Source organism: Anser cygnoides, chromosome 5 (genome assembly GCF_040182565.1).
Source record: "Anser cygnoides isolate HZ-2024a breed goose chromosome 5, Taihu_goose_T2T_genome, whole genome shotgun sequence".
NCBI lineage: Eukaryota > Metazoa > Chordata > Aves > Anseriformes > Anatidae > Anser > Anser cygnoides.
In genome coordinates, this window is record NC_089877.1 from 18,296,802 (window position 1) to 18,313,249 (window position 16,448).

At 35.6% G+C, this 16,448-nt stretch overlaps 1 protein-coding gene across 4 annotated transcripts in view; it reads left to right on the forward strand.

Moving 5' to 3' along the window:
• The window catches only part of SHANK2 (SH3 and multiple ankyrin repeat domains 2), a 352,436-nt gene that overhangs the window by 212,865 nt on the left and 123,123 nt on the right, over positions 1 to 16,448 (forward strand). For all 4 annotated transcript variants that reach the window (XM_066997187.1, XM_066997188.1, XM_066997190.1 and 1 more), the window contains 2 exons: positions 789 to 871; positions 2,469 to 2,593. In XM_066997187.1, coding sequence (XP_066853288.1) covers positions 789 to 871; positions 2,469 to 2,593 — 208 coding nt within the window. The remainder of the gene's footprint in view (positions 1 to 788; positions 872 to 2,468; positions 2,594 to 16,448) is intronic.

Genomic DNA, 16,448 nt, shown 5'->3' on the forward strand with positions numbered 1-16,448 from the left:
TTTAAACCATCGCCTTGTTTTCTAATATTAATTGTTGTTCAGGAGATGGGAAATATTCCTTAGAAATGTGTTTTCCTGATTGTGCATGTCTTGTTACTATTTCAATTATGCAGATTCTTGATGCTGTGGAAATTTGTGCTTGATGACGCCAAGGCAGCTGCACGTTGTTAGCATTGTAGGCTGTCAGATGATCATGTGGGATTCTTGCAGCATGCAACATTCAATAGGATTGAAAAAGGGCTTTTGATGCAAGGCATAGCTTTCAGAATATATTTGTGCCTTTTAGTTAGCTTATATAAAATCATAATATATTATCTTTAAATTTAAAATGCTGCCTCATTTTTCTTCTGGTTGGTTTCATTTTGGCTTCACTAGAAGATGCATCTGGTACATCCACGATTGAGGAGTTTATTAATGATACTGTCGTTCAGTTCACTTACTTTTTTTCCTTTTAGAGTCCTAGCTAGCCCACAGATTACATGATCACATGTTCATTCAGTCATTCATATAGAACACAAACCACCATGCATGATTTCTTCTTCTTTCTTTTTCCTCTCTGCCTTTTTTATTCTTTTTAAGTTGCATTGTCATGTTCTCTTTTATCATCAGGCTTAGTCTTTGTCATCTTCCTGCTGCTATTTGTTATATATTTTCCCATGCTTGGTTACTGCAATATTATTTGATTAACGGGCTGTGATGATGATGAACCTGCACACTGGAGGAGCAGCTACTACAGTGGTGATGAAGGGATGTAATAATGGTCGCTATCCTCGGAATTCTCTCTACAGTGACTGCATAATAGAAGAAAAGGCAGTGGTCCTGCAGAAAAAAGACAATGAAGGATTTGGATTTGTGCTCAGAGGGGCAAAAGGTATGTGCTTTTGTGTGTGTATGTGTAATGTGCACGGGCATGAAGAAATTTATACATCTCTGAATATAAGCAGGAATTATTCTTGGTGCACTTGGTTGCTAGACAACAGGATTCTCTGTATGCTGTACTACTCAGATGGATTTTAGTGGCTTCTGTCTGAAGCATTTTGCGTTTTTACATAGGAGAAGCACTGTATAATCATTTTGGGGGGAGAAAGTTTTGTCTGTATTTTTACTGTGCTGGTATATGTAATATTTTGTCATTAATCTGTTTTGTTATGCAGTTTACCTAACTATGGGAAACCTGCTTTCCTTATAAAACCTGCTTCTTTATTTCAAATGTCAGTCTGTTTAAATAGGTCTCTGAATAGAAATAGACAAGAGAGTGATGTTTTGTTTAAAATAGGTGTGGATCTTCTGCAAGGTGACATTGGTGCAGTTTTAGTATGAAAATATGATCTTTTTTTATATCTTCAGAAGCTGCACGTATGTTGCATGGCCTGTAGTGTGCTCATTTTAAAAGCTGTTCATATGTTAAATTGCATGTTACTTTTCTGTAGACTAAAATCTAAAATAACGGCATTCTCAGGAGTTAAAAAAAGCATTCTATTTAATGCTTTGCTTTTTAACTTTCAGTCCAGTTTGCTCCTTTTGTATTTAAAAAATATATATGATGGTATGTCCCATCTCTTGCTCCCCCTCATTTTTCCATGGGTTCTCCCTTGCCTTGCTTGAGCATGAAAAATATTCCATATCTTCATTCTTGGGACATCATTTTTGCTCCCCCCCTTCCCGCACCCCCAAACCAGTGACACCATAGATTTTCAGTGTTGTAAATGCTTTTCTAATTTTAGCTAAATTAATATTTTTGGAGTTCTGCTAGGAAAGCCAATAGTACTACCTTTTAGTTAACCCATTGGCATGAGTTGTCTGTGCATTAAGCAGAGGTTACTCTCTCTGTGTAAGCCCAACTACTTCCCCCTGAATTTCTCTGTAACAGTGGGGGCACCTCAGGTGAAAGACCCAAGGACTTTTCTGCTTGTCTGTGTACGTGACAGAGAGAGAGAGGGCTGGTACAAGGCCTGCTGTGCCTCCTTTCCGTAAAAGTGCTTTCTTCTGTTATCTTCTCTGTAATACACATCTAAATCTAGAAGAAAAAATTACTTTGATCTCTTTCATCCTGTTACCCACTCCTCTCCCCCTAGTTCAACTGGATGCTCTCTTCTGGCTACAGGGAATAATTACTTTCTAGTTGGATGTTTCCAGAGTTACAAGCATTTTGCTAGGCATACAAAAGGTTTACATGAAGTAGTCCTGGAATACTCAGAATCCAGCTATTGCCCTATACAGCTTGATTTAATTTCTGTCAGTAAAACAGCATGCATTTTTCTCTCTGAATTGAAGACCTGTGGATTGCTATTGCAGAGAGATTGCGCTCTGTTCCCAGCATCTTGATATTCTCTGAGGCAGAGTCCTCTTACTTTTAGCACCCACCATTTTTAAACCATAAATTTGAATGGCCAATAATAGGCCTTTAATCAAGTGGTATTTGCAAGCATTCCCTAACTATCTTTTTAATGTGGTATTTATTTTTAAAGCTGACACACCAATTGAAGAATTCACCCCAACTCCAGCCTTTCCTGCTTTGCAGTACTTGGAATCTGTGGATGAAGGGGGAGTAGCATGGCAAGCTGGCCTGAGAACCGGGGACTTTTTGATCGAGGTAGGAGATCGTGACATCTAATTGTTAGTGCTCTGCTGGGGACAGATATTCCCTTTGTCGAATTTACTTTGGAAAAAGTGTATGATGTTTTTGAAACAGCAAGTTCAGTGCACTAACACCGGTAACGTATTTCACATTATCTATTTTTAAATATCATGCAGCATTGAGGAAAGCAGTAAAAAGAACAATGTTCAGGTTGCCTAGGAAGTTTCTATTTATGCTTTTTGTCATTTGGGAATACAGTAGCAAAGAAACTTGGGGATTTTGATTTTTCTTGGCGTTATTGAATTCAAATTTAGTTTAATTTCTGTATTTATGGCAGGCTATCAATTCTGTGATCTTCTAAATATTTTTAAAGAGTCACCAAAATTAATGGCTTCTTATGCAACTGTTTCTGCAATCAGAAACATCAATGATCTAGTGCTGTTGGGAAACCATGGAGAATAAAGCAAAAGACTTTGGCTTGAAATTAAATATTTGCAACAGTGCACTGTACTCATACAAATATATATATAGAGAGAATGATAGATTACTATATAAACTGCTTTATAAAAATGACACATTTAAATAATATCTTCAGTCATACCAAAAATGTCATCACATTATGTATTTTGGAGGAATTTTGGTTGGGATGTCAGGTTTTGTTGTAATAGTTGGTACTCCTTTCTAGTGTTACCTGGCAGTTTGCAACAAAATCATGTTTGGGGATTTTCTTCCTCTTTCCCCACAACCCCTCCACGACTAACAAAGTGATACTGTGGTTCTTTGAAAATAGGTCTTTCAGGGTGGTTCAAATCTGCAAAATCTATTTGTTTTGTTTTGTTTTCCCCTTCTTCAGGTACAAATATCTATTTTGTTAAAATATTTACTGATGTCATAGCATTTATTTCTACAGACCTGGCCTTTCCATTCAGGAGAGGACAGAATATACACCTTTCATTTGTTGCATGCCTTGATCTCCCATGATGATTGTTTTTAAATAGTTGTAACAATGAAAGAACAGGCTTAGCAGACTTTTAAAGTAAATAGATGTGCATTTTTATCTGTGCCTTCAACGTACATTTTTCTTATTGTTTGTTTACTTGAGAATGACTGTATAGCAAACTGCTTGATGATGGCTTATAAATTGTACTGATATGTCCTCTGTGCAAGGATGCTTTCAAAACTATGATTTTTGACACCAGGTGTTGGTTTGGTTTTGTTTGTTTTTTGTTAACAATGCTTTGGTTTTAGAAATTGATTTCTTGTTAGGCTTTTAATCTGTAGAAAGTCTTTCTAATAGTCTGTACTGGATGATTTCATAGATAGATTTGATGGTGAATAACGTGTACCTTAGTAGATAGGATTACAGGATGAAAACTACGCATATGGATTTTTTTAAACTCTCTGAAAGGATTCAAGAAGTCTCAGATAGCTAATTCTGCTCAAAGATTTACTAGTTTTCTTGCAAATGAAAGAACTAGAATTAATTGTCCAGACAATCATCTCCTAGCCTTAGCCTGGAAGAACAGTTAAACACGCACATGTATTGCTGAATCAGGGCATTAATCCATACTTTACACAGGCCAGCATATTTGTAATTAATTTTGAAAGAAGCAGTTGTTACACACAAATCAAATCTATTTCTATGTAATTTATGTTCATCAGGGTATTCTGTTCTGAATTTTGCAATTTAATTAAGAGGATACAATAATACTGAGAAATCACAACTTTGATGGTTTTGAAGACTTTCATGTTGGAGAAAATGCAGGGTTGTTTTTTTTTTCCTTCCTGTTTTATGAGCTACTTGTGTAGTGCACAGTGCTGCCTAGCTATAGAGAGCCATGCTTGAGGATATTTACACTGATGCAAAAAAGATGCTGCTGTTGAAATATAGATGACCAGTACACCTGCCCTTTTATGAATGCCAGACTACTTCATTTCTTGTGTTGAACTGGTCAGAGTTGAATGTACTCTACGCTGCAGTGCATGGTTATCATAACTGGTGTAGTTAGTCTGTCTTACTGTCAAATGATTTCTTCCATGACTCCAAAGTTTATGCTGGTGTGTGTAAGTGCCACCTTAACCATTTGTAAGTAATATAACACATTTATCATAAATGTCACATTAATAAAAAGGGAGTTAATGGGCAACTAGGATCCTAATTAGTCCCATTTATAACACTTGCGAAAAGCGTCAGGCTTTAAGGAAGTGAGAGTCCAGTTTGGCAGGGGGCGAAATGCAAGGGAGAGCAGATGTTTCACTCTTATTTAAGCACGTTTGATGACTTGGGGTCATGGAGGTAAGAAGAGCCTTTTTCCTCACTGTATGGAAAGACAGGTTTGACAGGAAGATAAATCCTTTCTTTGGAAGCAGGAAGGATTGTGAGTGTAGGTGAATAGAAACATCATTTCCTCGTGTAATTATGGTCTCTTGGACTTCCAAAGGGGATAAAAACTTCAACAACAGCTACTGATCATGCTAAAGTAGCTCAGTACTGAAGGCGATGCACATTGAGCAGAACAGATAAAAGCTTTATGCAAAAAAAAAAAAACAAAAGGAAGAAAAGGTGTTGTCTTGCTTCAGCAGGTACACAGAAGAGGAAGAGGGCTGGTACACTTTAACATCTGACAGTTTTTATCAAGTTTGCAGTTTTTCTGAAAAGCCACTTGGTACTGATTTGTCCAACCTATACAATTAATTTTATCATGGGACTTCAGTGATTAATGTTAAATTTGCTTATGGAGATACAGTGTTTCCTAATTCTTTGATGAAATTTCTGATATATACATACATATATTTATCCTTGCTTCAAACCTGATCATGTTTTTTTATGATAAATATATAACGTTTAGTGGCTTTTCTGGATAGAGCACAAATAAATTGTAATGGGAAAGTGTACGAGTAGTTTTAGAGTTGAAACAGTTAGCCAGAGACAGCTGTGATTATATGTGTATTTTCGTAAGCAATTCAAATTATCAATTCATGTGATTTTTCATTGCTTTGATAAACAATCAGAATTGGAGTATGGTTATGACTTGAATGTTATAACTGAGAGAGATTGTATAGCTAGCCCTATTTGCTTCTTTTCACTTCTTTTAGTTGACGTTCTATTCATCTCAATACCTGCCCAATTAAAAAGACAGATAAAAATAAAGCACCATGTTAGTGCAGGTGCTATGCAACCTAAAACATTATGGCTTCCATTAGAGGGGGATTTCAGAAACTACAGCCATCATTAAGGTATACACCAATTATAAAGCCATTGTAGGCTGTTGTGAATTCATGAGTATGACTGAACTGCTTTAATACACCTGCTCCAGCCTGTGAAGACTTCATCAGAAAATATCGAATCATGAGCTGATTTGATTTGTTACTTGATATATTTGCAGGAAGGACATGTATTAGCTCTGACTCTGAATCTCTTATTCATTAACAATATTTATGTACCTAACCTTTATTAACTTTATTTAGTGTAGAACTCAAACTAAGCATAAACAGAGGAACTATTAAAAACCATTCAAAAAGAGCTGCCTTACAAATTGACTCAAAGAATCTTGGGAGTTTGGGGGCTTTGGGGCTTTGATTTGTTTTTGTTTTTTGGTGGTTTTTGTTTGTTTGTTTTTGAGATTTGCTTTGATGATAACTATAACTATCTTTAAAGAGATCCATTAGTGTAAAAGAGTTTTTTGTGTCAGAAGAATTTTTGTTTCCGTTTTAGTATAGTAGAATATAGATTATCTTACTAAATTAAAACCCAGTGGATTATTAACTACTTGTTATTGTTGTTATCTATGAATGTGTAGCTGTTTTTGCAGGTGTTGTATGATATGATGTATGGGGATTTTTCGTCTGTCCCAGTACATATATCAACTGATAACACTGTAATATCAATACTCACAAGTGAAAGTAATTCTATAATATTTTAACAGAATAATGCTTTAGTTCTTTAAATGAGGGGATGCAGTTTGCATTCTTGTGCCATAAAATCACTTATTTTTCCAGATAAATTGAAATTTTATTGTCATCAGAGTAGAATAGCTGTTTGTTTGCATTCAAATTAAAATATAAGGTAGATAAAAAGTGTATTATTAATTTTAAAAAAATAATAATCAAGATGTGATTTGGAGATCAAAACCAGAGGTGATAATAGAAGAGTTTTTCAGAATAGTTCAGTTGGCACATGTACTGAATCATGCAGAATGGTCTGGAGTATGACTTCCTTTATGTCTTTTTCCTCAAGGGCTTATAGAATTCGTTACTACAAACTTTTCTTTAAGTAATGGTAAGTGGAGAATAGACAGAAATTTACTATAAAGAGCATTGTTTTATCATTTAGTAGACAAAGATATCTGTCCTCTGACTGCTTGTAGGAAGTAACAATAAGTATTTAGGGAGATGTTTAAAATAATTGGAATAATTAAAAACACACACACTAGTAACTTTAGTTTCATATTTAGCAATAGGTTAGATATTTCTTTTATTCCATTAAATACTTCATACAAATTTCAAAACTTTTCTGAAAAGCAAGGTTTTGACTTCATTGTTGCAAATGAGACTATAGTCATTTTGAATATTTTTGGCAAGCATAGCAATGTTATGTCTTACATTTGTATTCAATGGCTGGATGAATTAGTGCGGTTTTACTAAGCCATCTGTTACTGATTTAAGTCCCTTTAGCAATCGAGAAACCTTTCCATCCCTAAATAAGCTTCATTAATTACCCTGTGGCTGAGCTTTTTCTTATTTTTAGTGTGAACCTCTCTAGCTTCTGCCACCAGATATAAATCTAATTTTTTAAGGAAGCTACATGGAGACCATGATATTTTTTTCTCTTCCTGAAATAAACCGAGATATTGTTATTGTCTTCATAATAACAGTTTATCACGTTGCAATTTTTTGCAGTTGTTTTCTGAAACTTTGTTCGTATCCTCCCAAAGGTGTGAACATCAGCTTGATGCAGTATTTTAGTAATATCCTACAATATCCTACTACTGTAGTAAAAGCAATAGCAATTTAGTAATATTGTGTGTAAGAGGAGAAAAAAAAAAATCTTCCATTTTTTTATGCTGTCTTTATCTGTCAAACATAGGCCTTTTTGTGGACCAAAAGAGTAATGTCCACTCTACATCACCGTCTTATATTAGGCTTTTTGCTGCCAATTTGGCTGCTCCTCCCGTGCATGCAGTGAGCCTCCGCCTTCGCATATTAAGCAGGGGAACAGTGAGGCTCGTGGTTGAGCTCTCTGAGCAGTTCTGTTCCTAGACAGCATCTCCTTGAGGTTTGGGTTCAGCTGTACAAACTAGATTGTAAAGGAGATTTACTGTTGCAAAACTGCAACAGTACTGCAGTGTTTCAGCACGTGCACATGCACTCACACATATATATAATATAGAGGCTGTTTGTGTGCATGTACATACATGGTTATTGTAAGCATAGCAGAGCTCTCACTAACATGTAACTCAGAGGTAGAGCAGATCCTGCACATCTAGCCTGGGCACCACTATTTTTAAATCTGAATATTTAAGTGATACACAATTTGATTTAACCAACTGTGAAAGGATAAAGATAATTTCTGTTTACTGGTTAGTCATAATCCTCTTGGTGACATCTGTAAATGGTATTTGTTAACCACAAGCATCCCCCTAACATTTCTTAAGCTGAAAGTTGTCAGAGTCCAAAGGCAACTTTCCTCCTTTGTGTTGGTTTTGAAACTCTTTTGCTTACAAGTAACTATAGAGACTGGAGAAGCTGGACAGTGGGGTCTTGGAAGAACAGCTCTGGTGCGAGTGTTGAAGAATCTGCTGTATGTGAGCAGGCTCTGGCTGCTCAAATCAATTTTCACTTGATGGAGAAGTATTTTGTTTTCTTTCTGCTTAAATTCAGTCAGTGAGGCTTTGTGGTTTTTGTTGTTGTTGTTTTTTACTTTATTTTTTAATGGGCAATAGCAGTTGAATGAAAGTACTGTGCCTTCAAAGTGCTTTGGTCTGCACAAAAGCACTGTAGAAAAATGTCAACTCTTTTGGCTCTTTCTTTTTACTTTTTTAAATGAAGACTCTAACCTGCAGGAAATGATGGTATTCCGAATGTGCTCGGTGTGATCATAAAAAAGATGAACCAATCTCATTTTATTCTAAAAATACATCTATAAAGCTGTTAGCTTTGTCAGCATAGATGGAAAGGGGCAGACAAAAAAGAAGTTGGTTCTTACAAGAGCTTGGTTATTCACGCTTAAGCAAATAACATGCTTTAAAATAAGACTGAAAAGCAGACAAAAATGAAATCACTTTGCTGTTTTCAGACATACAAAACCAGGCTGCAAGCAAAACTGGGAAGTGTTTTTCTTTACCCTTGATTTTACGTTAGGTATATATTAGGCTTGTATTCACAAGGTGCAAGAGAAAATGGTGTTATTTATCTGATTTACCAAAAATGTAACAAGTACCTATTTGATGCTGAGAACTGCTTTTTATGTTTCTCTGAGAGGAGGATTTGAAAGGAATTTTGGTGATAAGGGCAGCAACAGTCAGAAGTAGTTCTGTGTCCATTCAGTCCTCTGTGATCAGTCTTAAGGCATTTTGACCTAGATGATTCTGTTTTCAAGAGAAATTAGCCAACGTTTATATTCTGAGGGATGCTGCCAAAGCTCCTGGGACATCAGTGGAGTGTGGAGCTATCCATAGGGAGCTTTTTGGCTTCTTGTGAATATGAAAGCCGGCATTTCCCTGACTTCCTACTACACAACCTCTAAAAATAGCAAATTTGTTTAAACATAAGCTGCTTATAAATAGCCAGTTCTTGGCCACCCAGAAGTGATCCAGTGGCATCCAGCCATCTTGGCCATCCAGTGTTTCACAGAAAGCACAGCAATGCATAGTCTTTGCTTTTGCAGGCGTCTGCCTATCCTCCATTAAAATACTGCAACAGTAATACAACTCTGCCTTTTCCAGCTCTTAAGTCTTGAAGTTAGGTATTAAGACTCCATAAAAATAAACGCAGTTTTTAAGGTATAGTTTAGAGATTTCCAGAAGACATTATATTAAAATTAATTTCTCTGAAGCCTGTTGGCTTTTTTTAGTCTTTGATACTATGGAAACCTGGTTGCCGGAATGGAACTATATGAAAAACAGTACTTGTGCCTACGGAGAAAATACATTTTTTTCTAACTGGGGAATGTTTCTACAAATCTGCAAAATTATAAGTGAAGGAAAACAGATGAGTTGTTTCAAATGGTGGAGAATTAATTGATAAATTCCTGCTGCTGAGTGGTGCAGCAGAACTAATCCAATACCTGGAATTTTTCTTTTTCCTGTTTTCAGGAGGGATAAGCATTTTAGTTTAAGTCTCTCCTTACAAGGAAGAGAAATACTATAAAGTGGAGTTGCATGTGTGTGTTCATGTTTTAGTAGTTTGTTTGTTTTATTGCCAGTTTTCTTTTTTTTTGCAATCAACTTGTGTGATGGTGAACAGCTATGTTCACCTGGTAGTTATGTTTCATGAAAGAGAAGTCTGTCCAGAATTTAAAAGGAAGTTGCTTGACAGCTGGTTATCACATGCTTCATGAGCAGAAACCATACTCTCTCTTCCTACCCATTTCTCCTCCTCAACCAAAATTTCTGATTTTCTGAAGAAATAGCTTCATTTTCAAATATATGCAGTCTCAAGCTATCCAAATACATCCTTGCTGTAACCTCCAGACCTGAAAAAGCAAATGAAAACTCCAGAACTTGAGAAGTATTCATTTGGTTTTCTTGATAACCATAATCTGTTAACCAATACTGTGAAACGGGGTTCATAAACTGGTTTAGATATTTCAGAGGGGCTAGATAAATCACTTCATGTTAGTACACAAACAGGCTGTTCATTACTTTTGTGTGGGTGCTGATAACTGCAGAAACATTTGTGATTTAGGGAAATTCTGAACTTTTGAATGTGATCTTCTAGCAGAATCTCTACATTCCTGTTACTGTTATTTCTTTTGCATTCAGATTCTAGCATGTGTCCTGTATGGAAAAGGGATCATGGGTCTGAAATTAATCCTTTAATTACTTTACAAAAAAAAAAAAAAAAAAAAAAAAAAAAAAACAAGCAGAAGGTTTCCTTCCCTACTTTTTTCTCATCCTGCTGTGTTTGTAGATGTAAGAAAAATCACAAACTTCTGCCTCTGTCTATTTCAGGTCCTTACACAGTATTAGGGTATGTAATGTGCAGTATAAGGGTCTGTCTTCTCTAATAAACCATAAAAAAAGGGGCATACGATGCAAAATAATTTGAGATATGATCCAGTGACAATTTTTTTGTTGATTTAATAGATGTGAAAGAATTCAGTGTTGGAGGTACGGGGCCCAGTCAGCAGGTGCTCATCTCTCCCAGAGTGGCTGAGCTCCTCTGAGCTTAGTGTACAGCTATGAAGGAAAGCAGTGAGAGAGAAGGTAATGACAGAAGATGGCTTCTGAAGATGTGTGGCTTGTTCTATTACATTCAAAGCAGTTCTTACAGCTTGTAACTATGGGAGTCAGCAAATTTATCTAATAAGGAAATTGAAATATGTTTTAAATCAATCAGATTAGAAATTACATTTTATATTCTATTGTAACACTGATACAAATATTTTCAGAGACTCCTTGTATACAGTAGAGAATAATAATCCTTTCTGTCTTCTGCTTCATTTTTGCTTCATATATTCTAGCAGTAATTTGGGGAGCAGGATTTCTATTTCCCCCACCTGGTCGTACAAAGTTCTCACTCGTTGCAGAAACATTATTTCTCCCTGGTGATAGTTTTGCCTTTCTGTTTTCAAAATAAGAACTCTGGGATAGTCTTCATGCCAAGTGGCAACTTTGAGGTGCTGGATGTGGTTGGATGTGAAGGTCTCTGAAGGCTTTGCTGATCAGAGCGCTGAAAATTATCCTAGCAGATACATCAAAGGTTTAATGGAGTTTTTTAAGAATGAACTTTTAATAGGGCAAAATTAGGCAGCTAAATACTTGGTGATGAAGAGAAAATTTACAAAAAAGATGCTTGTAAATAGAAGAGTCCATTTACAGTCTGGAACAAAAAGTGTTGATTTTGGTCAAATGTCATAGTTGTACGGAATAAAGAAGAGAGTTAAGAGAGAATCATGAAAATCCTGGGCAGAATAAGTCATTGCAGAAAGAAACTTTACCATGAAATATCCACGATTTACTAGTTTATGGTTGCTATGGAACTGGCATTAAAGATAGCAAAAAAAGTCTTTTCATGAAGACTCAGCTTGGATTTGCACTGATATCAAAATGTTGTAACCTTGCATACTTTTGATACCAGCCTACATGCTAAATATAGGTTAGGATATGTGTGAAGCTCCTGCTTTGAGCTCTCAAAAGCAAGTCTACGTGGCAGATACCAAAGTCCTGCATTAAGTATGTTGTATTTGCTTTTAAAGAAATGTAAACTTTTCAGAATGAAAGAATCCTTTTTTAATTCACAAAGTATTTTTATTGCAATCCTTTATTTTAGGATTGTTCTTCAAACAAGCTTCAAGCAATGTTATTGCTTTTAATGGAACCAACCTGTGGCTTGGCTTTTCAACACTGATAGATTTCTGTGAGGCAGTAGTTGTTGACAGACTAGTGAGTTGTTAACAGTGCATTGGGTATGTTTATTTAGGCTGTCTTATTATAACTCAATTTAACTGCTAAATTAAAGAAAGGACTGTTTTTACGTGACCAGCAAAATGTTTATTGGAAGCATTTTCTTCAAGTTTGTTGTTAGAGTTTTAATATCTAAATATGCTTTATTGATTGTTCCTATTATGGAGCTGTTTTTTTGGCAAATAACATACAGTTTGAGAATTGAATTTAAGATGTGTTTTGTTTGTGAGCAGGTATTTGGTTCCATAATTTCCTGTGCATTTTTAGAATTCATTTGAGATATTTTAATAGAAATCAAGCGTACACCTTACAAGTAGGCTGCTTTTCAGAGCAGGAAATGATATATTGTCCAGGAATCAATGAATGGAACTATTCATCCAAAAGTCTCATTTTTCCGTAACTGTTTTTTCCATTTCTTCCCCCTATCCCATGCAAACTTCTCCAGAAGTGCTGTTCAGTTCTTTTTTTCCTTTTGCTTCTTTCTTATGGTGCTGCTGTGTTTTTCTCACACAGCATATTAACTGAGGTAATTTTCTCTAGAAAAGCCACAAACTGCATCAGTCTTGTCCCACGTGTAAAGGTGTTAACCTTAGTATGGAGACATGATGCTACTCCTTGGCAGGTCTGAATTTACAGAAACCACCCTTGTGCTGCCAGTAGCACAAAAGGGAGCACTGCTGCCCTTTTAAAAGCTGCAAAGTGTTGTCCCTACAAAAGAGGTGGGATAAATTGCATTTTAGAGTTCTGTTAGGCAGAGTTCTAGCTCTCTATGTTAATTGTATTTGCCTTACCCATGTGTCTATGTTTCAGCTGGTTTACTGGAAGCTCAAACGCAGAGTACAAAACATTCTCATGATGGGTAAATGCTCTGAAGTCTATGCATGGTGGCTGGATCCTCTATTTAGATGCATCTAATCTAGCTACATTAAATCTTGTAATTTAGGCACTGACCTTCTTTCCCTCCCTTTCAAGAGAGATTGAAGCAAATAAATGCTGGATTAATTTCATACAGATTAGGTTGTATTAATGTTAATATTGACTGTCAGTGGACTAGGAAGGTTATGTAGATAGCTTTTTCCATATCTGAAGGGGGTTTTGTATTTGATAAATTCTTGTGTTTAGCAACAGAAAACAGCAAGGATTTGGAACATAAAAATGTTACCTGGTAGAAGTTACACTGCTATCTCATCAAGAACTCAAGTTCCTGTGAACACGAATACTGTTTGCTTTCTAACATTACAGAGAAATTATGAATAAGTGGAATCCCCCCTTAATTTGCATTCTAACCCATACATAATTGCTATTTAAATATCAGCTTGCCTTTCTGTTTATTTAAAAATATTTGATATTTTGTGTAGTTAGATGTAGTCTGTTTTACTGCTTTTGTTGCACAAGCAGATGTCATTATCCCAATTTAAAATTTCTTATATATTTTTCTAGGAAGCTTTTTGTTGTTTATTTTTAAACAACAATAACTTGTTTAATATTTTTTTTGAGTGATGATTTTATGCAAAACTAATGCTGCTATGCAATTATCAGCCCAGAGTCTTTTCAACACATTTACTCAAAATAAACACCAGATCAGTGACATGACTAAAGTTTTGTGTAGATAAATAATCCCATTCTAAGTATTGACTTTCAAAATTGGTATAATTTTGCAAATCCACATTTTAGAAAATGTTGTATATTTACAGAAAATATAAAACTAGATGAAGAAAGACTAGGATTAAGCAGAACCCCCTTACCACTTGCATAGCTCATTTGGCAGAACAGACTCAGAGGGATATTGTTGTTTACTTCAGTAGCATTTTATATAGTTGAGTTTAAACTGCTGTAGAAGCCAGCCTGAGTTTAAACAGCTGATGTATACACAGATGAAGGAAATTAACATTATCATTCAACCAATATTAACCATATTCACACATGGCTCTGCTCGGGAGAACTGCGGTCTGTGAGTAGTAGGAAACTTTTATCCTTATCAGTAGCTTCATAAGTTAATTATAGTCTTAGGACAGGTGTGTAACTGCAATTGAACTGCTGAGGCTGAGATTTAGGTTGTTTAAACAGTTGCTAATACAGTCAGGGTGTGTGAGTTTGTGGAAGGGGGGTGTTTTTGTGTTGTTTTAATTATTTTTTCACTAAAATACAAAGCAGATGTGTATTACAGATAGTTTGCTCTGTTGCTGATTATATTAGATTACTGTTTGTGGTACATAGATTGTGCAGGAGCAGCTCTCTTTAAAGTGTGCAGACTATGACTTAAGGAAAGTGAATACGGCCAGAATAGTCTTTCCAAAATGATGCATACAGTTTGGATTTTTCACACTTTTTCATTACCCTTGGTGGGACTATTTTCTGCACCTTTGGCAAGTACTTGGATTTGAAACAGGCATGTTCGGTTGCCATGAATCTTTTGCTGGTCATTTTCAGAGCTATCAGCTTTTAGGCTTCCAAGTCTTTCGTTTTTATATTTCCAATGATCTTGATTTTTAAATCCCCAGATTTTGCTGTCATTATCTTATAAAAAATAATACTTATTTAAAAGTAAAACTTTGAATTCTCATCCTTAAATATTGTTGTTATAAATCTGTAAAGTCAAGAAAAAATATGTAGGCATTTGGCTTTCATCTTTTTATTGAAATCTCATGACTGCCCTTTTTTTTTGGTTAAATCTTGTCTTTGTTTGTTGGGCTTTGGCAATTGGGAGCAATATATATAGTACTTATCCTAATGCTGGCCTGTGTTCGTGTTTTCAGTTGGCACTGAGAAATGGCTCAGTAGCATACTTCCTTTTTAGCAGACATTTGAGTCTGTTAGTATTATTGGCTAATTTCTCATATTGGCTGGTTTGACAGTTGTCTGGCATTTCTGTCCTCACAGGGTCTTTGTGGAAAACTACTAATGGTGTGTTGTTTTTTGCTTGGGGATTTTTTTTCTTCTGATATTTAAATTTCATCATTTCCAATAGGTCAGGAACACTTTTTTGCCCCCTTCTGGTTTTGATTTCCAGTCCATAGGGTTCTGAATAGAGAAACATTGCCTTCAATAAAACATGCCATGTTTGCACAGCAACTTCTTTTATTGTTCTGTAATAATCTCTTTGGATGAAGTGTCTCTCTTGAATTATTATTTTAATTAGTTTTGATTTACTTTGGTTATCACCCTCTCCTGCACATACAACAAACTGTCTCACAGTAAAGTTTACTCTGAAAACTGTCCCATTAAAATTACAGACACTAAAAAATTGCATATAAGGTCTTCCTGATGCTATTCACTGCAAACAGAATAAGAGGTTTTTAAAGTTTATCTCAAAGTGTGAACCCACCAGAGGGTGGAGTACAAATGCATATCAGTTTATTTCAAGGAAGAATAAATGTTGAAGAAAGACTGTTTGGAACTTCACTTTAAAAAGTCTTCAACAGGTGACGTTTTTAGAATCAGCCTGCATCACAAAGACCTATCCAAGACAAAATAAAACAGTACGTTTCTTTACAAAACTAAATCTCTGGCTTTGTAGAGATTTCTTTCCAAAGGACTCCAAACCACAACTACTCTAAGCAAGGGCCAGGTTGTCCCATGTTAGGGACAGAGATGCTCAGAAGATGCTTCAGGCAAGCATTTAAGTTGGACTGGATAAACCTGGTCTGTGTCTCTCTGCAAAAATACCAGTAGGAAGACAATGAAAGTCCTTGTTTTGAAAAATTAAACATTTGAAAATAATCGTACATACAGTTATATACTAAGGCCCTAAATCAGTATCTACAGCATAATATGTAAGCAAGGCTTTTACCATAAAGTGTGTGTGTAGAAAACAGCATAAAACTGGCACTCCTTAGCATCTAGAAATCCTGACCTATCTTGCAAAAATAATTTTTATTATCTAAATTCCTTATTTTTGAAGAATTTCTTAAAAAGATAAAATCAGATTGTATTTTGTAGAACACATACTGTCCTTTCATCCTCTGATGTCAGAAGATTTGTGTTCTTAATATTAATTCCAGATGTACCAGCTGATTCTTCTATTGATTAGTATAGGTAACACTGTAGTTCAAGCAGAGCTATCCTAGTTGGTACATGCTAGCTCATAGTCAAGATTAGGTTTCAGAACTCAATAGTATTCAAAGAGTACTGAAGAATGAGAGTCCATCAATGCTATGTGTTTTCTATCTGCGAGAAGTGCTAAAGGTTCTGTGAACATTTTTCAGATGTCTGGGGTTTCTGGCTCTTTCAAAAACGTTCAGAGG